Raw genomic sequence first — 24307 nt, forward strand, 5'->3', positions numbered from 1 at the left:
GCTAGGCACATGACAAGTTCTGCAAAGGTTTAGTATGTCCTGTTTAAAAGAACATTTGCATGGCTATGCTGGGTAACTGATTTTGTTGAGAATGTGCCACTTCTCTTAGGATGCACTAAGAGACCTCTATACTAAATAGATTCCCTTTTCCTCACCTGTATTTAGCAGGTATCCTTCAGATCATTTCTGTAAAAATTCCATTGTTCAGGAGATGCAATGGTGGGTTTGGCTAGTTTAGCGGTGTGGGGTCCTTGTGTTTTGATTTGGTTGGAGTTTCTTGAAGTTTTGTTGCCATTCACAAGATGGCTAGAATTACTGGTGCAATCACAAGGACATGTTTCTACTTCGAAATAAGCAGAGACTCTTCAAATAACTTCAATTTTTAACAGGCCTCAGAAGTTGAATTTCATTATTCCAAATTGCAATGCATGCTCTAAAAACCTTTGACAATTTTCTTCCTTTCATGAAAGACTTAATTATGTCTCAATTCACCCATTTACACTGTGTGTGTGTATGGGTTCATTGTCAATTGAGGTTTTGTTTGGTTTTGGTTTGTTTGATTTGCAGTTTGAAACCAACATATTCCTCACGTGGTATAAAACCAACAATACTGTGTCAAATTTCCTTGGCCATACTTCAAATACTTCTGGCTTACAATAAAACATTTTCGGAATATCTTTAGGTCACAAAGTTCATAACATGCTAAAATAAAATTATGTAAATGCAAGGGATAGTGCTTTTATCTTAAGATGTCTTCTCTCAATGAAATAAACCACAAGAGCATGAGTTTGCCAAAAGTGAAGTACTCTTGGAATGAATATAGGATCTTTTGAATTACAGTGTAATATTTTGATTAAATACTAACCTGTAAAGTACTTGCTATACTCTTGTTCTATTTTCAGAGCTGTCTCAAACTGTTCTTTGGAATGTTTTTGAGTAACTTTGTCCCTCAGGAAGATTGGGTCTTTTTGCTCTCTGCAAGAAGACACAAAAAACAAAAAAAAAACAAAAAGAACAACAACACACAAAGAAGAAGAGAAAAATGTTGCGTAAGAACACAGATATTTTTTTATGGGTTACAATTATTACCTTCACTTGGGCAAATGCAAAAAGGTTTTTAATTAGCAACCACAATCCTGTGCATACAGTGCCATCTACTGTGTTTCAGCAGTATCAGCAGTTACCAGCACCATTTCACTTCTAACAAGTTTATTTGCTATCAGACCAAAATCTAGAGAAATACAAATGGTAAAATAAATTTCATTCAGATCAAAACTTGCAATACTCTTCTCAAAAGACGACTTGGGGTCCCCAGTAGGGGATCCTGCTCAAAGGGAACCAGAATTTATAATCAATGAGTAAGGTCATATAGATAGGTAGTGAAACAATATAAGCATAGTTTCTTATAGCAGTGAGAAAAGCACAATTTTATTTCACAAGCCGTTTTTAAAAATCGCTACTACACTAACATATCGCTGCTGTATAGGGCTTCAGAGAATGCCGGCAGAACCAGGGCTAGACCAAAAAGGCTGTTTGGAAAACCTTTTGTGCTTGTAACAGGCCAAGTCAATGTGCCAAGTACGTCATATTTTGATGACTGCTAGAAATCCCTGCTTGTTCAATTGCTCTCTATTACTTCCCAAAAAGGGAAATAGCTGTCATGGTCACCATTCCACTTCCCAAAAAGGGAAACAGCCGTAATGGTCACCATTCCACTTCCAAAGGGGCTCAAGATGTGACAGTTCCATTTATCGTTCAGGTGCATGATCCTACAGTGGTAAGGAAATACAAACTGCTTTATGTCTTGCTTCTGCTGAAAGTGGTGATACTTTTGTTAAACAGATAGCCATCAAGTCTACTTGCAGATGAAGAAAATTAGTAGCCTTCAAGTTTCATAGTGAAGATATCACAAGTATAAAATCTCTCCACAAAGGCATTTCTTAATACTTAAATTGGGAGATTGTATCACTTCTTTCCAAATAAATGTCTCAAAATGCATACAGGCTTACTCAAACGTTAGGGGAGGGACTAGAGCTTCTAACTCTTGTGTTCTGCTTCTGGCTATATTTGAGCAGGAAATTCCCAATTACTGAAAGAGCATGACCTGAGAAGACCACAGTACAGATAGTCCATGGCAAAAGGGGATTTCCCTTGCTGTTTGCACTGGAGGATGAAGGTGAGAAAGCTGAGATTATGAATCATATTTGGTCTCAGTAAAAAGATGAATAGCAGCTCTTTGTCAAGAGTCACCACTTAATCCTCAGTGGATCTCACTGGTATCTATCTTTCTCTTTAATGCAAAGGTGAGCAAAAAAGATCTGAAGGCCTTCTGGAGTACATACAGATTAGTCTACATTGTTTGATTTCTTTGAAAATCTCACTTGATTGTCATGCAACCAAAATAAAGTTAAAACCATTTACCCCACAGTGGTTTCTCTAAGGATTACTTTCCTCATTTTAAAGAGATTTAAAACTGACTATGATGAAAGAAACAATAAAGGTAGCAAGCATATTTTAAGCTAAAATAAGCAACCCTGAACTATACCCCTCAAGACTTACTTGATTTGTTTAGCATTTTTGTAGCGAATAAAAATGACAATAGGGTAGATATGAACACTGTGGAGCCGTTCGATGGCATGAGGAGCGATGTCAAGCAGACAATGACAATCCTAAGATCAAATGTAAATGCAAAACACTCATTCAGTTAAAGAGCACAAGCACACATGCAAATCCCCCATTTCTTCCCCTACTTAAATCATAGCAACCCAACAGACTTTTTGCTGTACATTTAGCATTTTGGGGCTAAAGAGCAATTTGGACTCAAAGGATTTCTAACAGAAAGACAGAAGATGACAAACTGCAAGAAAGTCCACCCATAGTACCAGAAGAATGCATTGATAGAAATAAAAGTATTTGAAGAGCTAATGAAATGAAAACTCAGATTGAAATATATACAATAAATTGTTTCCAAATTTACATAGTTATATTGATTTTATCTTTTGTAAGTCATAAGCAAAGAGAAGTGTTGAAGTAGTTAGACTTTCTGTGTGATTTGACAGAAAACAAACTATTATCTGTCTTGAGGACTATTAGGGTTTTAATGTTATATATGCATTAAATAGAAGAGTAAAAAAATGAAATTCTCACTTGGGGAGTAGGGGGTGAAATCCTAGAAAATGATTTCTACCTTCATTTAATAATACTGTAAAGGAATGTGAACATTCCTTGTACCTACAAAGGTGAGCTAGCATAAAATAATCTTTAAACAGTTAAATGCCACAGAGAGGTAACTTATACATTACTCAGCAGTCTGGGGAACAATTCTCTGAATGTCTCAAAAAGAGGCCAATACTAACAATTTCCAGCCCCCCAACAGAGTATGACTGTATACTGCAAATTGTACAAGGAATCACAGCATTAAAAGTCACTCACCTTTTCTGTTATTTCTTTTATCGAAGCTACAGTTGTCACATCAAAATGTCCACTCCTCCGTTTATAATCAATAAACAGACAATCCTTCACACCTCGCTCAATGGCTTGCTGGGAAGCTTTCATAACCTCTGTTACACAGAACCAGAAAAGATCCACTTTCATTGCTATTCCTCAGCCACAGAACAAGGCTAACAAAACAGTGTCTGCAAATTTAGGTTCTTAAGGTTTTTTCCATGTCTGTGGAGCGTTCAGTTCACTTGTAGAGGTGTTACCATAATGCATTCTAAACAACGGTCAATCTGTTACATTTGCAAACTTACCGAGAGGACACCTGCAAAATTTTCCAGGGGATTCTTTGACCAACATGTCTTTCACAGCATCAAGTAAAGGTCCTAGAATAAGCACAGGCCTAGGAGAGGTACAATCCACTTTCTGTACACGCTGATATGCCAGACTTGCAGAATCTATGCAAAGAGAGGAATTATTTATACAACGACAAATAATTTTCCTGACATTCCTCAGATAAACAGAAGCATCCTAACATTAACTATGAAAACAATTCCCTTGCAAGGGATAAGGGCCTTGACAACTAAAAAATTCCCACTAGCCATCACTGCAATTTTCTCCACCCGACAGCTCAAAATAGACATTTTTCTAATTGAACCTGGTGCTTCTTCCGCTACCTTCACCCAAAACTTTAACCCAAGTGACTCTACTCTTTTCCTAAAAAGCGTAAACAAGATGCCGTATTTGGTTATCTGGTTTGGCTTGCTGAGCTCTTTGAATCGTAGAATCAGTAAGGTTAGCAGAGACCTCAAAGATCAAGTCCAACCTGTCACAGAATGAAGCAACCATTGTAATCAATGTGAGTTTGGTAGGACAGTGAAGAAATACAAGTAACAACTTTTGAGTGGTGCCCAGGATTCATGTCTAGACTAAGTGACCTGGACAGAAATGAAAGAGCTGAAAGGAAAATCAAAACCAAGCACCAGAAAGCAATCTTGCTCTGCAAATATAAGTTAATGCTAATGGCTCTAAAAATAAACTATGAGAACCAAAAGAATTTTTGACGCACTCTGGCTTGTTATTTAATAGCAAATTTCTTATGTTTTAAAATTAAAAGTGATGTACATAATGAGATATATGATCACCATTTGTAATCAGACCAACCAGAAAGCAACATTATTCATTGTGTCATGCTGCAGCTGTTTAAAATGAAAGAGAAGGAAAGTCAACTTCCTCCCAAGTATAACAGAGGTACTTACCATCTAATAAAGGAATTGAGTCTGTACTGATTGTATCAAGAGCCAGTAAATCCTTTCCATCTTTGGAACCACTTCGTTTGTGCTTATGCTTTCTTCTGAAGAATGACCTCCGTGCTGCAGCTGACAATGTCTTAGATGAGCTGTTTTCATCTTTAGCCTCAGACATACTGTGTCTCCTGTAGAATTCCTGATCCATCCTATAATCAAACAAACTAACTGGTTGGTATTTCAACTTATATTTCAAAATTTTTTTCAACAAAAAACAGCACTGCAGCTTATGGAACACACTGGAAGTGCTCACCTCAAACCTTAGCCAAGTTTCATCACAGAAAACTAAACAGAAACAAACATTAGCATAAATACAGCGTAAGAAACTGAAAATCTCACACTGTCATTGTTTCCTCAGGATTCTTACAACATAAACAGCAGCATGGCACAAAGGGTGACCACTCTGACAGGCAGGGCAAAATTCTCAAAGACAGAAGCAGCAGTGTGCACCTAGTTGTCACTAACGTCAGCCTCAAGCAGAGGAGAAGATCCTATCCTCAAGCTGCATGATATATATACATCCTTAGAAATAACTTACAAGCAATCAAATAGAGCAGTTTTAGTCTACATAATTTTATATGAGCACAAATACTTTGTCCACATAACACATGTAAAATGTAGTTGGTTTTACTGTCCATCTCCCAGTAACAAGTCTTATATATTAAAGAGATGTAGGGGTCTGCATGTATATGTTGTACTTCTACACCACATAGTACTACTATTCCAGCGTCAAGACTGATTTTGAGTTATGACATGGAGAGAAGACTATTAGAAGGAAAGGAAACCAGAAAGCAAGTAATCTTGAAATGAAAAACATACTTTGATCACTGAGTGAAAACTAAAGTGGGCTCAGTAACAATATAAACATTTTAGTTTTTGTATACTCGCAACATTATGACATTGTGGCGTCAGTTGCTGCCCATAGGTAACTAAAGACACTGGTGCTTCAGTATTCAGTATCATTAAGGTTGGAAGAGACCTCAAAGATCGAGTCCAACCTGTCACCACAGACCTCATGACTAGAGTAGGGAGGACACTACTGCCCACTGCAGGCTTGAACTCACATCCTTCCCATTAAGGGTCTTATGCACTACCAACTGAGCCACACAACTGTGATATCCTTGGATTTGAGGATATTTTCGCTCTGGTTATTCTCACTTTTCTTACTGAATTATCCATCACAACATTGGTCTATGTATCATTTCCATGTCTAGCTTCTAGTTTACTATTTAGATAAAGGCTGTAACTGGGGTCACTCACATATATTTACTTGGAATCTGTCCTCTTTCCAGCTTCTGAGCATTTTCATCTAGTTGCCAAGCCATCCAGCAACCAAAGTTTCCCTGTGGTAAAGTGTCATCAACATACAAAATGTCATCCTTCTTAAAGCTTAAATCCTGTTCCACCTCTGCGAGACGGTCATAAAGTGCTCTGGAAAGGAAGAGATAAATAGACTCTGAAACTGATCTCCATAAACTCAGGAGAAAAATATGCATACTTATTTTAAGAAAAGTTAATGAGATTAGTGGCACGCTCTGCATTTCAAAGGCATGTAAGTTTACAGTGAAAAGTGTAGACTTACTATGCTACAGATTGTGTGCTCACTGGCAGCGACTTGTGGGGATAAATTAGTACATTTTGAATTTAAAAAAATTGGTAAAGGCTGTCCTATCTCTCTCAGGATGCTCAGCATATCATCCCAATAGCCTTATGCTCTCATTACCAGTCACACTCAAATACCTAATATAGAATCCATCTCCAGGAAGCTCTTTTATCTTATTGAACTCTTCTATTCTGTATTGAGTCTTTATTTTGATGTTTTCTCCAGGCTTCAACATTTCAAGATAAGCTTCCTCAGCAGTTTTATTTCGCATATCAATGGACCCATACTGCAAAACATGAAACACAGAACCCTTAGGTATGAAGTTGTATCTTAACAGGCAAGAGAATTAGGCAAGCTTAAAAAGTGTGCAAAATGAGTTTGGTTTTCCTCCCTGTCAGGCTCTATATAGTTTGAACCTTAACATGTCTAGCAGGAGACTGAGACATGGGGGTGGAAAACAAAATACCCAAGCGAACACAGCAGGCATGCACAGTGAGAGAAAGTCTGCAATTTTCAAACTGTAAGCTCAGAATCATAAAATTAACACTGGAAAGAATTTAGCATTTTTTACCTCAAGTATCATGTCACCCAAGACTAGCCCATCAGGTCCTTTTGCTGGGCTATCATCATCAACATCTGAGACAAATATGCCATAGAGGTTTCCACCGCATATCTGGATTCCAAGATCCACCTGGGACTTTTTAACAACAACTGTTCTAGGTTCAGGGGTCCTTTTGTTTGTGTTCACAGGGCCCCTTTTGACGGGAAGAAGTAACACACATATTTCAGTTTTAAAACATGCATTACCTACAATCAACTAGTTATCTGAAGAATATATATTTAAGTAATTATTACTCAAAATGGGTCACCTACAGATACAGTCTTATGTTCGTAGCAGAACTTCGTAACTAAACAAATGTACTACATAAACATATTCACTCCTTGCAGACCTCATTTTTCAAAACAGTTAGAAAATATGTGATTTTATCTTGAGGGTCACTTAACTTGCCTGCTGACTAGCTTCAACCAGGCAAAGCAGTCACCTGTTCTTTAACAACCTGCACATCCACCCTAATAATTTCACCCTCTACCTTAAGGAATTCCGGGGACTTGTAGTTGGTGTGGTTTGTCTGGACGGAGGCGTCATGGTTCCTTCATCCTGTTCACTCACAGTATCGATTACAGAATGATTGTCAGGTGTCGCAGCTCCACTGCCTTGAGGGGTGGAATGATTGCTCACAGGTTCCAGGCGAGAACTGAGAGAATAAAAAAATTAATAGTAGACTGGTGGGTTAATATTTCAACAACAGCAAGTATTTTCCACATTAAGTTTTGATTTGGCTGTAAATCAAGTATAAAGCAACAAAAAATCCCAACAAACTGGCATATCAAATAATATACGGTCATAGTAAGTCTGAAAGATAAAGCTTGGGTTTGAAGTGTGGTCATGCAGCCAAATGAAATGGATTTCACTAGGTTATATGCCTTCTCTAATTAGTTTTTGGAAACTCAAATTATAGAAAAAATTAAAATCTATCTGAAGTACTTGACTCTCAGAATCCTAGGAAGAAGTCAGCTTTTGTTTAATCTTAACACATCTAAGGATTATGCCCAAAGAACAATGGAAATATAGTTGCCATACCAAACATTTTTCTTTTCTTGCTGAGAAGCATGTTCACTCGTTACATTTCTAAGCAGTCACGCTTGTTATCAGCACAAATGTGCTGATGTTTGCAAACATGTTGCAAGCATTACCTGTACAGACATTATCTACTAGCTAGGCAACTGCAGGGACCAGAGAACAGTTTTTTCTGAAGTCTAGCCCAGCCTTACCTTGACCGTGAGTGATTGCCAAGCTGGTACATATGTGGGTTATACTGAGCCAAAATAGTAATGGTGTCGCACTGCTGTCCAATGATTAGACGAGCCTGCTGCTCTGTAGCATTTCTCAGATTTATTCCATTAAACTACAGGGGAAAAACAATGCACAAATGAGGATGTGAGGTTTTCAGATGGAAACTGGCAAAATCATTCTTTCAGTCTCCTAATTAGATTATTAATTACTGTCTAAATGCTAGTTTATTGCAACTGGGGTAAAACAGGAGGGTGGAAATGCTGCTACGATTCCTAAGTTTTGCTCCTTAGAGGGAATCACTGTAGTTCAAAAATATTTGGTAACGTGGCCATAAGTTCAAAAATCTTTTTACTTTTTCAAGACATGTGTATTCTAAGCTGTGCTATGATTTAACTAATCTGAATAAACTCAGGATTTAAAGATAAATTCAGATTCATGATCACTGAGGCTCATTGCAGTATCATCCACATACTGGGTAACAGAAGACACATTCACAAGGATGAACATTTACAAAGCAGCTCTGTTCTTTACAAAATGCTCCTCCATGTTTATCTAATATTGTTGACAAACATGACTGTAGGTCATCTAAAGCCTATCCGAGTATCTTTTAAGTCAGGTATCCCAGGTGAGGATATGGGCACAGCAACAGCAGCATGGATCCTGATACTAATCACCTGCATGAACATTTACTCACCTTATCAGGCAGAGCATGGTATTGGAAGTATATTAAGTACCAAAACTAGATACTCTATCATTTAATTATGTATCTATATAAAATGCAATGCAGACCTACCATCAAAAGACATTTTATGATAAAGCCTGACAGAAAGTCTCAACTATCACAATTACTGGAATACTATGGTATGTACCCTTTGCTACATATCACACAAGATACTCTAGAGGAAGGCAGTTATGGCTGGTGTCATAAGAGCTGGTTTCATTAAGCCATAGGAATAATAAGGAAACAATTACCTCTAGCAACTGATCACCATATTCAAGGCCAGCTTGATGGGCAATGCTTCCACCTGTTACTTTAGAAACAAATATTCCACCATTTTCTCCACTCACAATGGAAATCCCTAGTGGCTCAGAACCCTTCTGCACTTTAACATGACGTGGCTCTTCCATGTAGGGCCTTTTAGAGGAGACAGTTAAAACTTATTTAGACAAAATTGCACTTGAACCATCACAATGTTAAAATTACATGCAATACTTTATGTATATCTGAACTGCAACAATACAATAGGTTTAAACAATTGCTAAAAAAAAAATTACTGTCAGCTGTCTTAAATGCATTCCTTCAATACATGCAACATACAGGTGGCAGAAGTAAATGTATAACAAGTACATGACTGCTCTAAAATATTACGGTAAATATGAATTATAAACAGTATGGTGGTGAAGTAGGTAGGAAAGAAGCTTCCAGATGCATATTATATAAAAGTAACTGAACCACTGTATATATATGCCATTTACAAACTATATTCCAGAAAGGTATGTTACAAATACAAATGCTGGGAGTCTTTATTGCCAGAGAAAATAAACTTCATAAATAACAAGGTGGTAAACCAAAGGACAACAATGCACGAATATCAGATTTCATACTCACATGTGGGGAAACATAAATTAGTAATGAAAATTAAGTAGTTGCAAACTCAAGCCATTAAAACAGCAGTTTGCATGGTAGCATTACAATTACCATGCAAATTCTCCTAAGGGCAATTATCCAAACATGTAAAATAGCACCAAGTGCGCAATACTGCTCAAGAAGGACAACCTTATATCAGGCAAACCTCAAACTCCTTAGTGATGAGAACCTAGGCCTAGGAGCCAGAGGGATTCTCAGAAAAGACCTATTACGGAACAGATATCTGAAAGATGTAGAAGATTTGAAAAGACAACACTTAGAAAAAGACACACAGCAGTAAGACACTAGTAAGTACAATAAGAGAAAGGCTTACACAGAAGAAAACCCTGACACATGCCTGTCTTCTTCCCCCATAGCTAGGATGTATCCACCTGTAGAAACAGGGCTGGTACCTCCATGATACATATAAACAAACGGTAGCCTCCTAAAAAGTGCTAGTTCACATTACTATTAACTTAATGATGTCTACACAGCATAAGGCATCATGAGAAAACAGTTAAACTTGTTGTAAATTAAACAGCTTGGGTACGCACAGCAGGTGTGGTATAGTTTTTATCTTAAGAGCTTTATGCTACATTTTACTTTCATTAACTGGAATGTTCTCTTTCCTCCCTTCATTATGTCATATAGACATTATCTAAATTGTGCCAACTGCTTTAACTATTTTAATTGTGCTATTCAGAGATCTGATGATTTAACTGAACTTCACTCACTGCTACTATTGTGAGCCAGGCTGAGAAAAAGTATTTTTGAACAGCAGGATTTGGAGCTGGGGGCAGAGGAAAGATGACGAATAAATTATGCTTACTGCTATTGTCTTTGAGGTACCTATTTGGTAGCCTTCTGCAGCAGGAGCATAATAATTTGAGACCTTAAAAATACATAAAAGATAAAACCAGATACTGATACCACAGTCTTATGTCAACATCACTGTTAAGATGCAATGCCCTCAGAGCTTCTCTATTGATGTGATGAACTTATGGTAGGTTTACTACCACCCTTTATGAGTATCTAAGACATGTTACACAAAGCTTAGTATCACAAAAATCAAGGCATTCACCCTGAATAAAATAAAATTCCATATTTCTGAAATGAATTTATTGTATCTTTCTGCTTTTCCATCTACCATATGAATTTTAAGTTGTTGTTTGTATTGTATTGGAATGAGAAAGAAACAAACCCATACAAATTGCAGAAGAACGTATCCTAGACTCTAGTAAATGCAAAATGAAAGGTATCTAATAATGCTTGTAGTAGAGAAATCAACAGTAAAAATGGATGATAACATTAAAAAAAGTGTCTTACTTGATAGGCAGTGTTATTAAAATCCAGTGTACTCTCCTATAGCATTCGAATTACCTGACATCACTGAACACTTAGAAAGTCTTCATGGATCAGGGTGGGGTTTTTTTCAGTTTTCATTTAAATGAAAATCAATAGAACAAACCAAAACACTGTCCTTTTTGGTTTTCCCATCTGTATTAGTATTATTACTACTAATACTACTATCTGGGGAAAGGCCAAGTGAGTTACTTGTACTTTGTAGAGAACAGAAACTGTTATAAGACCAAGTAACCATTTAAAATACTATCTAGATATCTCCAAACATTTTCTCAGAATAGACTTAAATAAGCTACTTTGCTGAATTAACTCCTTGTTTTTGTTAGTCTTATGGGGGGTTTTTTGGTATTTGTTTTTGTTTGTGGTGTGTTTTGGTTTGTTTGGGTTTTGTTGTCATGTTTGCTTGGTTTAAAAACAAACAAAACCCAACAAAACATCAAATAAACAAAACAACCCGAATCTTTAAATTATATTCTTTTCAGAAAGTCAGTTCAAACTTATACATATACACAGCTGGAGTGAAGAGGCTGGAACCTAACTGTACTTCTATGAAAAAGCCTCCTCTTTCTCAAAGATCAGAACATCTATCTTGCACCCAGAGATACAAAGTTATAGAGGTATCAAACGCCTATTTTTTTAGATGAACATTATGCATCATTAGTCATGTGAAAGAAGAAATTCTGACTTTGAATTTGCAAGTGACAATTGGAAAAACATTTATATGAGAACACAGATTACATGTAGTAGAAGTCACATTGTAGAAAGGAAGAAAATTCACACATTTCCATTCCCTTTCAAAAATAACACTGTCCTTCATACATAATATACATTCTAGAATTACTTAGTAACCATTGCTTTAAAGGAGTTTCATATAAAACTTTATGAATAACTTTTTATTACTACAGAATAGCCTTATTACTTTACCATCCACAGTTTTTATGGTCAGTACTTTTACATAAATCAAGCAATATAAAGGGGTCCTGAGAGCCACACACATGTAATTATTCCAACACATCATAGCTTCTTTACACTGCCAGAATGGCACTTAACTGCCTTACTATAAATAAAAGCCTGATTCAGATTTGTGTTGTAGTATTCAATGCTTTGAACTAGTGCAAAGCTATTCACATATTAAATTTGTACAGATCACAATAAAATGAAATCTCCAAGACTGACACCATAAGCAACACATTTAAAATATTCACCATGAGTTGTTAAAACAGAAAGCTCATGGTTTTAAAAAACTATCATATCAGGTTGAAATTCTGCAAGCACATACTTAACACTGCTGCTAGCAGCATTCAGGTACAAAGAGATCAGTCACCGTAGTAAAATAGCATCTGCACAAATAGCATCTGTACGTAGGAATACGTTCTTGCACAGTTACGTCTTCAATTTTTTATGTTATCTGGCTAAACTCAATCAAGGCACAATGGTAAGAGCTACAATGCTAAGGCACCTGGTATTTAGCTATTAAATGTTACTAGAAGTTAATCCTATTTAATTTTCCAGAGTACAGAACAAGTCTATCATAAAGAAGCATCTGTAGTAAAGCTAAAGGTGTGTATTTCAATTTAGACCACTGTTATTTGGTGCGGCTTTAATCTAATAAAACTCTTATGAAATCCCTTAATTCTCTAAACTCAAGATTTACTACTCAGCTCAGAAAAAAACATCCTCATAAAGATCTCTTACATACTTTGTAAAGAAAATAAAAACAGTGAGTAAGAAGGACCTGAAATGCACTTCTGCCCCTAAACAGTTGTCATTTAAATTAAATATTCCTATTTCTTTACCCCAATGACCAAATGTACAGAAATTTCTCAGACGCATTTGTATTAAAGGCAAATAACATGGGGACCTTACCTGTCTTTTCTGCGTTCTCCAACAGATACTGGGCTAATCGAAATCCTAGGTAATGTAGAAAGTGAGTTCTGAGACTGGCTGCTGGCGAAGGAAGATGTTTCCAAGTTAAGAGGTGACTGTGGAGGAGTTATCAAGCTGGGACTACTACATTCGGAGTGTGACAAGGAGCCTATGGAAAAATCAACAGCTGAGTTTTTGTATCCTGCATCTGTCATAGTCTGGATATATACAACATAGTGAAATACACCATACACATCTGCAACAACAAAGAGGACTGACTGTTCACTAGCACTCTATTAACCATGTAAAGAGCTCAGGGAGACCAGACAACTATTTTCAGACAGTGCAGATTTACTGTCCTTAATGACTACAAATCAAATGTGTCCTCTTGTTAGTGTGTGTGCAGCTACTGCCATCCTCAACAAGGAGAACAGGTTACAGGCATGCTACACTCTATACATGTCTGAAAACACTTAGCAATGTTAAGTTAAAGAATAATAATAAAAACCTGTAAAGAAGTAAAATAAAAATTTAATAGAAGGTTTATTTCCAGAAAAAAAAATATTGAAGTACAGCCCTTTCCTTTCGTTAGGAGATAACATTATGAAACACCTGAAAAACACCACAAAACCCCAGCATGAATCATACACAGTAACCAAAAAGCTCTGAACTTTTGAACAAGTTCTGACTTTCTTTGCCTCTTTCCTGGTTGAATCCTCCCTGCGTAATTTACTGAAAAACTGCCCTGACAGAAACATTGTTTGCTTCCCATGAAAAAATGACAGAAAATAAATCTCAAATTATTAATCCCAAATGAAATCTGCGTGTAGGATTTGTATTTATCCAGTTAGGAACACCACTGCATACAATCCATTAAGGCTAACGAACAATAGTGCAATGATGGCAGTGAAAGGCTGCTGTTTGCTGGCAAACTCAGTTCAACAGTTCCTTCACCAAGCAATTCTCAGTGAAGTATGAAAATATTTTCATTGCATTTCAAAATATACTTTACAATTAGTAATAAAATAATATGAAAATCAATATAAGTAATAATATACTTAATAAAAAAAATAATGCAAAACACTTCACTGCTGCAACTTTTAAGACAACATCCCAGAAAAAAAACTACCAACTGTAAAGCTCACAGCAATGTTTATTCTTACTTTTTTTATGCACTTCTGAGGGTGCCATGCCCTAGAGTCACCTAACAGAAAAATCAGTTTTCAGTAGAAAGTTGGGGGTTTTAACCTTTCTGTGGCAAAATGCAAATTTTTTAACCTTAATAAAACTGTCATATTTAGATTTTGGAGCAACCTGATTGAACAGCTGCAAAGGCTTTGGACTGGTAATACTGAAAATAGTACGACTAAAATTACTTATGAAGTAATTCACCTCTATCGGAGCCCATCATGGACCTTGGGTATCTTGGTGTTAAAGGGATCTTAATGCGTTCCGTTCTGTATTGCAAGTTACTCGAAGACCCTGTTTTTACAACAAGAAGGCATTACAATGACAAAGTAAAAGTAAATAAATGGAATAAGGAAGTACCTTTAGCTTCTGCTTTCTCAGTGAGCATTAGATTGGCCTCTAAATATATACACACACAACTACCCCCATATATATCATGTATATCATATTTCTAGTAAATTGTCATGATTAAACAGTCAGTATAAAAAAGAACCAAAAAAAAATGTTGCCACATAATTTAAAATTAAAGAGTTTTCTAAAATGTTAAAATGTTGTTGCTACAAAGCAAGTATTTGCTTTGGTATTACTAGGATAGGCATAAAAAAATCTTGTATGTCCATCAAGTAAACATAAGTGTAATTCATCTTCCAACAAAAAAAAATTACATTAGGCCACTGGTCATCCCTGGGTTTTTGTTCTGGGGGCGCTCTCATTTTCGCTTTTCTCTACCTCACTGAATGTCAAAAATGCTTTGGCTAGGCCTCCTTTTTATAAGGGTAATTTAAAATAGTAACAAGCACAGAAAGGAGAATCACTCATATACACAGAGCATTTGAGGAGACTAAAGAATGAAATAAAATCAGCTACTTCCAGGGAACATCTTTAGCCACAAACCAACAAGAAAATGAAACAAAAGGAAACACAGGAAACCTTTAGGCATTCATAGCAATTATGACAATCCCATAATGCATGTACTTAAGGAATTTTCCATTCATTCTTCATTGCCCATATATAGCAGTCCCATGAGAAATAAATCAGAAAAGCGAGTTACCAAGTCTTGCACTGGAAGGTAATGAATTTGAGCCATGAGATGCTCTTGTGCGTGAATTTTCAGAGTAGTCATTGGAGTGTTTATGACTTAGGTCCAAACTCAGGCGACCCTGATGCTGTGAACTATATAGAAAGAAAAGGAGAAAAGGGCAACACTTAGAACTAAGCAAAGCACCTCAGCAAACAGCAAATTGGCCAACAAAAATTTTCAGTTATCTTTGTGTTGATAATTAAAACGAATGCTCCCCTACTTCCGACTTTCCAGTTGTCCCATCATACTATGAATTAAAAGTCAGAGAAAAAATTGTCTACAGTGCAAGTATAAAAAGGGAAAGGCTTTGTTTTAGGAAGGACCAGAAAAACATTAGAAATTATTTCATAAAGATAATAATTTCTTTTTCAGTATCAGCCAGTTGAGCAGAGGGAAACCTAATCCACTACTTACTGAAAGACATAAAAGCAGCTGGTACATCACTTCTATTCTGGGACAAAAGAACACAGTACACTGCAGCTTCACTCTGCACTGTATGAAACAAGTACCAGAAGCAATTTCATCCTAATGGAAACAAAAATATAAGGAGATATAAATTTCAAAACACCTGGGATGCAGATGCTGATGGCATATTTGGCTGGCAACTGACGGGCAATTGCTGGTGTGGACTCTATGGCTCCAGGCAGTATAGATGGGATTTCTCATGACGGCAGTTACTGCAGGGCATGGTGCTAAGCTTCTTGGTACTGTGCCTGCTTAAAATGATAAAAACGCACTCTTACCAACATAACTAGCTTATCAACTACAGGTTTTCAATATATTTAAATACTTCTAAAATTAGGTACTGTAACATTCACATGCATGAACATACATACATATTATGAGCATATAAATACATTATTAAGCATCACGTGACTCCTAAGTAGTGCATGCATCGTTGAAATTTGATTTATCATTCTGTAATGAGCTAGGCCTAAAGTGAAATAATTCATATTCTATCATTTGAAATTGTACTGGTACCTAAAAGGTTTTCTCTGTATTCAAGTATTAAAATTTTTTATACAGCAATAAAAATTCTGCATTTCTCTCTGAACAGTCAGCTGACAGGAATGCCAGTTTTTATTTGGTGCTTCAAATGACTGCTGCTAAAATGATTCTCGTTCCTCTTCTGTTGTCTCAAAGACTTCAATTTCCAGACTTCAAATGATAGTATTTCAATATTTATGAAACTTGTTACTCAAGTTTATCTTGTAAGTACACTTATCCTTCGGTACTCAGCCAAAGCCCATTTAGCAATTTTCTCCTAAATGAGTTGGCAGCATAGAAGACAACAGCAAAACCCTGTTCCCATTTCAAGACATACAATCATATTGTCTAATGCAGATTTTACTTGGAGTTATTATGCAAAAGCATCACAATAAGATAAATTTTTCATTTAGAAAAAAGTATTATTTCTACAATTATTAGAAAACAGACAAAAAAAGTGAAAGAAATCTAAGAAGAAAAGCTTCTTTGATCTGAGCTACTCTTGAGCATGTCTTTACTTTCCTAAAAGTGACTGAAACAGCATGTTCTGCTGGATAAACCCCTGGCTGGACAAATAGGCCCAAAGAGTGGTGGTCAATAGAGTTAAATCCAGCTGGTCAAAAGTCATGTTCCTCAGGGCTTGGTGTTGGGACCACTTCTGTTTCATATCTTTATTGGTGACCTTGATGAAGGCAGTGTGTGTCATCAGTAAGTTTGCAGACGACAGCAAATTAGGTGGAAGTGTTGATCTGTAGAAGGGGTAGAGAGGCTCTACAGAGGGACTTGGATAGATTGGATCAATAGGCCAGCATTAACAGAATGAGCTTCAACAAGGCCAAATGCCAGGTCCTGCACTTGGGTCACAATAATCCCAAGCAGCACTACAGGCTTGGGGAAGCGTGGCTGGAAAGCTGACTAGCAGAAAGGGACCTGGGGGCTCTAATCAACAGCTGAATATGAGCAAGCAGTGTGCCCACATGTCCAAGAAAGCAAATGGCATCCTGGCCTGTATTAGAAATGCTGTGTCCAGCAGGAGTAGGGAGGCGATTGTCCCCTCGTACTCAGCCCTGGTGAGGCCACAACTCAAGTATTGTGTTCAGTTTTGGACACCTCAATACAAGTGAGATGTTGAGGTGCTGGAGCAAGTGCAGAGAAGGGCAACCAAGCTGGGGAAGGGTCTAGAGAATAAATCTTATCAAGAATTAAGAAGGTGAGGCTGAGGGGAGACTTCATTACTCTATAACTACCTGAAAGGACATTGTGGAGAGGTTGGTACTGGTTTCTTCTCACAGGTAATAAGTGATAGAACAAGAAGGAATGGCCTCAAACTGTAACTGGGTAGGTTTAGATGGGACATCAGGAAAAAACTGTTAACAGAGAGTGGTCAGCCATTGGAATGGGCTGCCCAGGGAGGTGGTGGAGTCACCAACCCTGTATGTGTATAAAGGTCATTTGGATGTAGTGCTTGGGGATATGATTTAGGAGTGAACCTTGTAGAGTAGGCTTATCAGTTGGACTTGGTGATCCCAAAGGTCTTTTCAAACCTGAACATTTCTGTAATTCAGTTTTGAAGCTATTGTTCCAGATACACAAGTCATTATCTCCTTCATGGTCTCCAGTAAGAAGAAAGTCTTCCATAATTTCTAGAATGTGCAGGAGTTTGAGGCTTTAAAAAGAATTAAGGGTAAACTGAGAAAAATCAATATTGTCTTGATTTGAAGATCAAGTTTCACATACAACTGCTCAAAGTACCTACACTAAAGATCATTTTCTTGGGAAATATCTCAGGAGTTAAGCAGTTAAAGCTGCCTCCATTTCGTGTTCACTTTCAAAAATACAGGAAATCTTGTCTCCCTAATGGATAGGCTACATCTTGTTCACCATTACTGTATTCCAAATTCCTCTGCACAAAAACTGATGAAACATCCTTCAGCCAGGAGCTGCTCATTTTCCATAGTGGTTCTCAAACAGGCTGGACTTCTACAAAGTCCAAAAGCTGACCAGATTACAACAGACTATGGAAGTATGTTTTGTGAGTCGTATTTGTTCTGCACTTATCACAACTAATTCTCAGTATTTCCCACTATGAGCAAATTCCTTAGGGCATTCTTACAAAGTAACTACAAGTTCTTCCACTCACCTGATGACATGCTGCCAGTATATAATGCAGCAGGCACAAAGCCATCACTGTGCCTAGCAGACCGTTTTGGTGAATACGGCGCCCATTCCTGTAGCTCTGGAGTCAGATGTTCCTCACTAGCTGGGGCATACTTCTGCACCTACAAAAATACAGAAATTTAATTACAGGCAGTTGGAGAGTCAGAAGAAAAAAAAAAAATTAAGAAAGCCAAACTCTCTAAGTTGTGAGCAACTTCTAACTTTCTTCTATCTGTTTCAAAGTGTTCTTGTCATCACAGTGCTTGTTACACCTTTTTCTTTCAGTGATGATATTCACTTCTACAACTTGTTATTCCTTTTTAGGCCAGTGTTTGAAAACAATGTATATACTTTCCTTCACAGTAAAAATTCCAGCATTTAGTTATGCTTCTCCTTTAAAATATTGATTTCACAGGACATTTTGACCTGTCTGACAAGCCACCAAGTGTTTTCCTCTAAGCCTGTATTTTCAGATGCCTGTGGAACAAACTCTCTTCAACAGAGCAATCCAGGTTTTGGAACCTGACACTAGAATAGCTCAGATACTGATGGTGATGCTAGAGAGCTGTAAATTCAGGGCTCAGCATGCAGAGTTTACATGTTTGAAACGTACAACATGTAACAGGAGACTGCCAAGTCCATGAATTGGCTTTGTAATCTGGGATACTGCAAGTGCCAACTGAGTCTCAGGTAGCTTCTCAGGGGACCTAGATTTTGACAACAGGCTGTCATGGCATGTAACCAGGCACCCAAAAGCACACTTTCAGATTTCTAGTTTTGTGATTCAATATAATAAGCTTCTACCTGAAGTGCAGGATTAGGAATGGGCATAGGAGTTATTTTATGCCTCAGAGCAGGAGCTGATTTTGGCCTTGGTCTTTTAATCTCTGGCTCTTCAACTCTTTGAAAGCCAATGTCATCTTCACAGGATTTCCTTGAAGAGAGGTGAGTGCAATCAATTCCCTCCTCCCGATAATAATGCCCAGCATTCCTGCTGCGCCCCTTGAGAGTAGCAGAGTCCTGTTTGAGTGCCAAGGAAACTGGGGCTTGGGCAGTGGCTGGGCTGGTGGGTGGTGATCCAGTTGTTACTGTAGACTCTGATGCAGAGCTTGCCTGCTGCTTGTGTTTAAATTTGATAGAGTCACTTCTCTTAGGAGGAGTTGGAGGAGTTGAAGCCACTTCAGCTTTTGATGGCTGAGGTGAATGGCCTGTGACCTCATTAGGGGAAAGATACTCCAGTTTAGGAGGAGTTGGTGGTCTTTTGAAAGTATCAGGGTCAAAGATAGATTTCCTTTGTTTTGGCTTTTTGTACACGGAGAACTTTTCTGTTTCTGTTGCCGAGATATTAACCATAACTTTTGGCCAGGTACCACCACTATGCTTGCTTCCTTTGTCAAACGTCGTCTCAACCATCATACAGTCAGCTCCTGTAGGTTCATAAGGCAGTCTCTTGTTGTTCAAGTCAACAGCTCCATAGCCTTGGTCTCCATATGTCTCTGGGTTAAAGGAGCTGAGACTGTGTTCTGAATTACTGTGGCAGCTGTGCACTGTGTTCCTACGTGAGTCTACTCGTAACGTGTTATTAGGGAAAGGTTTGTGATTGCAAAAAGAACCACTGCCCTGATCACTCTGGACCTTCTTGCCATCCATGATGTCTGGATTGAAAATATCAGTCTGGGTTGAGCTGTTGAGTTTCATATTTCTTTTATTTTGGGCTTGTAACTCTGATGCATGAACCCTACAGCTTGACATTTTTTCGGAATCCTTCAGATTTTCAAATATATTTTGACCACTCCAAGATGAACTCTGAGGAAAAACCTAAAACAAAAAACATATGTAACCACCTTGTTATTATGGCCAATTTTTGTTTTGTATGAGGCATATTCGCTCCTCAAAAATCGAGAGATTTACCTATACCTGAATATACACTAGGATGTGTAGAGATACAGTTGGGAAAGGTCTGATAAAATCTTTCAGATTCAATGCACAGAGCATCAGATAAAATGAAGCTAAATTTTTTTCATAACATTTTCAGAACAATTCCAGAAGGGCAATGCCACATGGTGGCAGAAGCACTGAACTAACAGTGAAGGGACCTGCATTCTACCTCTGTTTCTTGTTAAGAGATGCTAATAAGTCATCTTTCATTGCACATTTCACCTTGAATATTTAATCTTTTTACTTTCTTAAAACCTCAGGGTCTCTGGAGCTGGACTCACAAAAGCCCATGTGACAGGCCCTGTAAAATAGGACTCTAAACTAAATACACAAAATAGAATAGTACCTTTTATAGCAATAACCCTGAATAAGAAAGCCTTGTACTTAATGCTTATGACAGTCAAGATTTCAGTTTTCTGCACAACTCTCCCCTGACTAAAAGCAAACCTTTCTGTAGTCAGTAGGCAGTTGATCCTTAATGTACAAAACTGCTGCAGTTCTGAAGCAGACACCAAGAAGAAAGAAAGAATTCTCTTAGGAGTCATTTCATGTAACCAGCAAAGAAATGGAAAAGCAGCAAAAGCAGTAAACTTCACTTCCTAGCACATACCACAAAAGTCTTTCTCTAGAAATAACTGTTGAGTGAGTGTAGCAATAGTGGGATGCATCCAAATACTCTTATTTTTAGCAAAGACTTTCCCATGACATTATATTAATTATTTCATATACTCTTACCTAAATATCTAAAATAATTCTGTATAAGTTCAAGAAAATTCTGCAAATCCAGTTTTTCCTACTCACCTTCATCAGTGAGAGGGTAAGGGAATCCCTACAGTTTCGTAGCAAAGCTTCACATTCAGTAAGCGACTTATTATCTAGTGCAATGCCATTGATCTACACACACACAAAAAAACCACAACAGACATCTGTAAATCAAAAGGTAGCAGGTGAAGAGCATCTTTAAGTAGCATGACTGAGATGAAGAAAATACTAGTTTTATACATACACATGACTTAAATCTGGTTGACCTTATCCCAGCATCTTCCAATCTCCACCAAAAAAACATGCCTTCTAACTAGAATTTTGCTATTCCTCCTACAGACAGAGCGTAACGCTTGCTCCACTACGCATTTATGTATCTACAGTAACCACCAGCCATTTCACAGGAGTTCATAAATCAGACAGGTTAGTAAGACTGCAAATGCACACAAGAAAAAACTTCCCCCCTGAGAAATATGCCACCTGTGATATCATAATTTAAAAAAAACCTTTCATCCAACCAAGGGATGTATTTTCAGAAATGACCTTTCCTGTTCACTATAAAAATCACAAGTACCAGTACATGTAACACAGGTGTGAAGAGTATGTCAGCATAGAAAATAACCTGTACATTATATTAATCACAGAATACAAACACAGTATTTTCCAGTAAGTATTGACTGAATATTTAAAGAATAGTATAAAACAAAGGAAATAAAAAAATGATTGGAAAGTTTGGGATCTTAAAGAGTAGCAGCAATGATAATATTTTAAATTTAAAAAACCAAAACAAACTGAACGACAAAACAACACAACGACAAAAGAAACCAACCAACCAAAACCTCCAGAGAACACCTTCTTAAGACTTACAGCAATTATTCTGTCTCCCACAGTAAGAGAACCCTCTTTGGCAGCTGGGCTTCCAGGCACAACAGCAGCAACAAACACTCCGTTTTCTAGACTGAGCCCGCTATCTGAAATAGACACACAAAAAAATTCATTTACCCCTACATTCAAATACCTTGCTCAAACTGCATGTCTGACCTGCTTGCACAAGAAAGAAATGGAACTACCACACAAATTGAATTTCAATTTCTGAAAATCTTTTTGAAGAAATAAGAACACAGTGGTGAAGAACAGGGATCTTGTGTATCTCAAAATTTACTATTGTCATACAAAGGTAGGGTGACTGAAGGGTTTAACAGTCTTGCTTAGACTTCCAGTCATTCAAAAAATTAGAAAACCTGTACTTACACAATAAAACATAAAACTACCAAATAATTTTATCATTCTTAGTTTGCTGAAAGCAATTAATGAAAATCCCTATTTAGGAGGAAATAACCATTTAAGTGGAATTTAGACAGAGGCTCAAATGATGTACCTTTATGCTAAATCACATACCATTTTTACATATGTCCTTCATGGCCATTACCTTTATGTCCAGAAACATTGATGTGAAGAGGTGTTATCACTCGCCCACCTAATGATTTCCTTCTTCGAACCACCATGTTAATAACACCTCCTCCATTTACAACAGCTTTTATAACTTGCTTTTTATCCTTATTTGTAAGATCCACATCATTTATCTTCAGCAACCAATCATTCACTCTAGTAGAGTAAGAGAAATAAGCAGGTGTTACAAGCATACTTTGCTGGATGCAGCATATGAATAATACTCATAAAGAGGGATGCAACAGAGCTGATCTCCATACACTAGTCACTAATGATCTGGAGTTCTCAGTTCCTGCAAAAGCATTAAATAGCAGATAAACAAAACCTAGGACTTCTAGTTTGCACTTAGTGGGCAATAAATGTATCTTCACATCACTGATAGCTACTCCTTATTTAAAAGCAACTCTTTAGACAGAGGACAGTTATTAAAAAACTATTGGCACAAAGAACACAAGCAGGTTTCAAGTTATCCCTTGCTCTACTCTCCCTTCATTTTTGTCCTCCCCCAGTAGCTCACCCTCATGCTTTTCCCAAAACTTAAATTAATAGATCAAAGTTTATGGAGATAAGAAATGGGAGCAGATGGGACAGAGAAACAGAAGAACATTTCAAATTCCGTTGAGTTTTAAGGGATGAGTCAGTGTACAATTTCTATAATGCTTTTAGGCACTGACCTCAGTGCAATTTCCCAACCAACATTAAAAATACACACAAGGCCAATCATATAAAATAACTATTTAAAAATGGGGAAAATATTTATAATATGGCCATATTTAGTTTATTATGATCAACAAAAGACAAGTATATTCCAAAGTCAGACCCTACCTTAATCGACCATCAGCAATACTTCCTTTGTCTACTTTGGTGACGAAGATCCCACAGTCTCCAGGGAGGTACGGCTCATTCACACCTTCTGCCACATCAAAGCCAAGTGCTTTTAAGTCCATATCATCCTAATAAATATTATTAACAAGTGACTCCACTGGCAAACATTGTGCCACTTCTGTTAGCAAGAGGCATTAGTACATGTTTGCACTATGCACTGACATTCGCAGTGTACCTGTTCTAGTCAAGTTTTGTACTTTTGTACTTCAGTATATAAGTTCCCAAGTCTATTAGTTATTAAGGTATCCTCTGGTATTGGAACAACCCTTCTCTCTCAGATTAAAGCTGAAATACTGAAGAAGGTGAACTTCACCACAAAAGAACAGGAAAGCAGAAGAGCATGTAAGAAAGCACATTCAGACATGAAGTATTTTAAGATAAGAGGCTTGATGTGCAATGAATGAACAAGGACATGTTTCCCAAAAACAGGCATTGGGAAAAAGCAACAACTGTCAAAGTAAGGACACAGCACTGAGTCTTAGTGATGAACTCAAAAAGACATCTGCTTTGACAGGGCTAGTGACCAGAAGTAAACAGTTCTAACATTGTGAGTGTTCATTTCTAAACACAGATTAGAGGTGGTATTCTACAAACCCTGGCCCAAAATACGTCATCCACAACTTGAAAAGTAATAGACATATTTAACAAATCAGTCATTGACACAAACAGGGAAATTCTAATTTAGTATTTGCTTTGGTAAATGACAAGGTCACTGTCAAAAATAATAACAATAAAACCAAAACACCACCCCCCCCCAAATGACCCAAAAGTAAACAAACATAGAAAACCAAACAAAACACTT

At 37.2% G+C, this 24307-nt stretch overlaps 1 protein-coding gene and 1 long non-coding RNA gene across 3 annotated transcripts in view; one reads left to right on the forward strand and one right to left on the reverse strand.

Moving 5' to 3' along the window:
• The window catches only part of LOC137441915 (uncharacterized), an 82709-nt gene extending 69561 nt beyond the window's left edge, over nucleotides 1–13148 (forward strand). Inside the window, exon 4 of the long non-coding RNA XR_010987531.1 lies at nucleotides 13084–13148. This is a non-coding gene — a long non-coding RNA (uncharacterized lncRNA). The remainder of the gene's footprint in view (nucleotides 1–13083) is intronic.
• Nucleotides 1–24307, reverse strand: part of DLG5 (discs large MAGUK scaffold protein 5) — a 109884-nt gene that overhangs the window by 3217 nt on the left and 82360 nt on the right. The window contains exons 12-32 of one of the 2 annotated variants that reach the window (XM_068139906.1): nucleotides 23446–23573; nucleotides 22601–22776; nucleotides 22039–22142; nucleotides 21211–21303; nucleotides 19276–20289; nucleotides 18455–18593; nucleotides 15896–16040; nucleotides 15298–15419; nucleotides 14451–14540; nucleotides 13059–13227; nucleotides 9176–9338; nucleotides 8182–8315; nucleotides 7440–7604; nucleotides 6920–7103; nucleotides 6486–6634; nucleotides 6006–6176; nucleotides 4698–4894; nucleotides 3753–3896; nucleotides 3433–3560; nucleotides 2560–2669; nucleotides 866–975 (exon numbers count right to left, since the gene is read on the reverse strand). In XM_068139906.1, the coding sequence (XP_067996007.1) occupies nucleotides 866–975; nucleotides 2560–2669; nucleotides 3433–3560; nucleotides 3753–3896; nucleotides 4698–4894; nucleotides 6006–6176; nucleotides 6486–6634; nucleotides 6920–7103; nucleotides 7440–7604; nucleotides 8182–8315; nucleotides 9176–9338; nucleotides 13059–13227; nucleotides 14451–14540; nucleotides 15298–15419; nucleotides 15896–16040; nucleotides 18455–18593; nucleotides 19276–20289; nucleotides 21211–21303; nucleotides 22039–22142; nucleotides 22601–22776; nucleotides 23446–23573 (3835 nt within the window). Of the gene's footprint in view, nucleotides 1–865; nucleotides 976–2559; nucleotides 2670–3432; nucleotides 3561–3752; nucleotides 3897–4697; nucleotides 4895–6005; nucleotides 6177–6485; nucleotides 6635–6919; nucleotides 7104–7439; nucleotides 7605–8181; nucleotides 8316–9175; nucleotides 9339–13058; nucleotides 13228–14450; nucleotides 14541–15297; nucleotides 15420–15895; nucleotides 16044–18454; nucleotides 18594–19275; nucleotides 20290–21210; nucleotides 21304–22038; nucleotides 22143–22600; nucleotides 22777–23445; nucleotides 23574–24307 lie in introns of both variants that reach the window. The other variant, XM_068139905.1, reaches the window with a different exon arrangement.

The sequence above is a fragment of the Melanerpes formicivorus genome, unplaced genomic scaffold (genome assembly GCF_026170545.1).
Source record: "Melanerpes formicivorus ecotype bairdi unplaced genomic scaffold, bMelFor1.0.p_v2 SCAF_6, whole genome shotgun sequence".
In the NCBI taxonomy this organism is placed as follows: domain Eukaryota; kingdom Metazoa; phylum Chordata; class Aves; order Piciformes; family Picidae; genus Melanerpes; species Melanerpes formicivorus.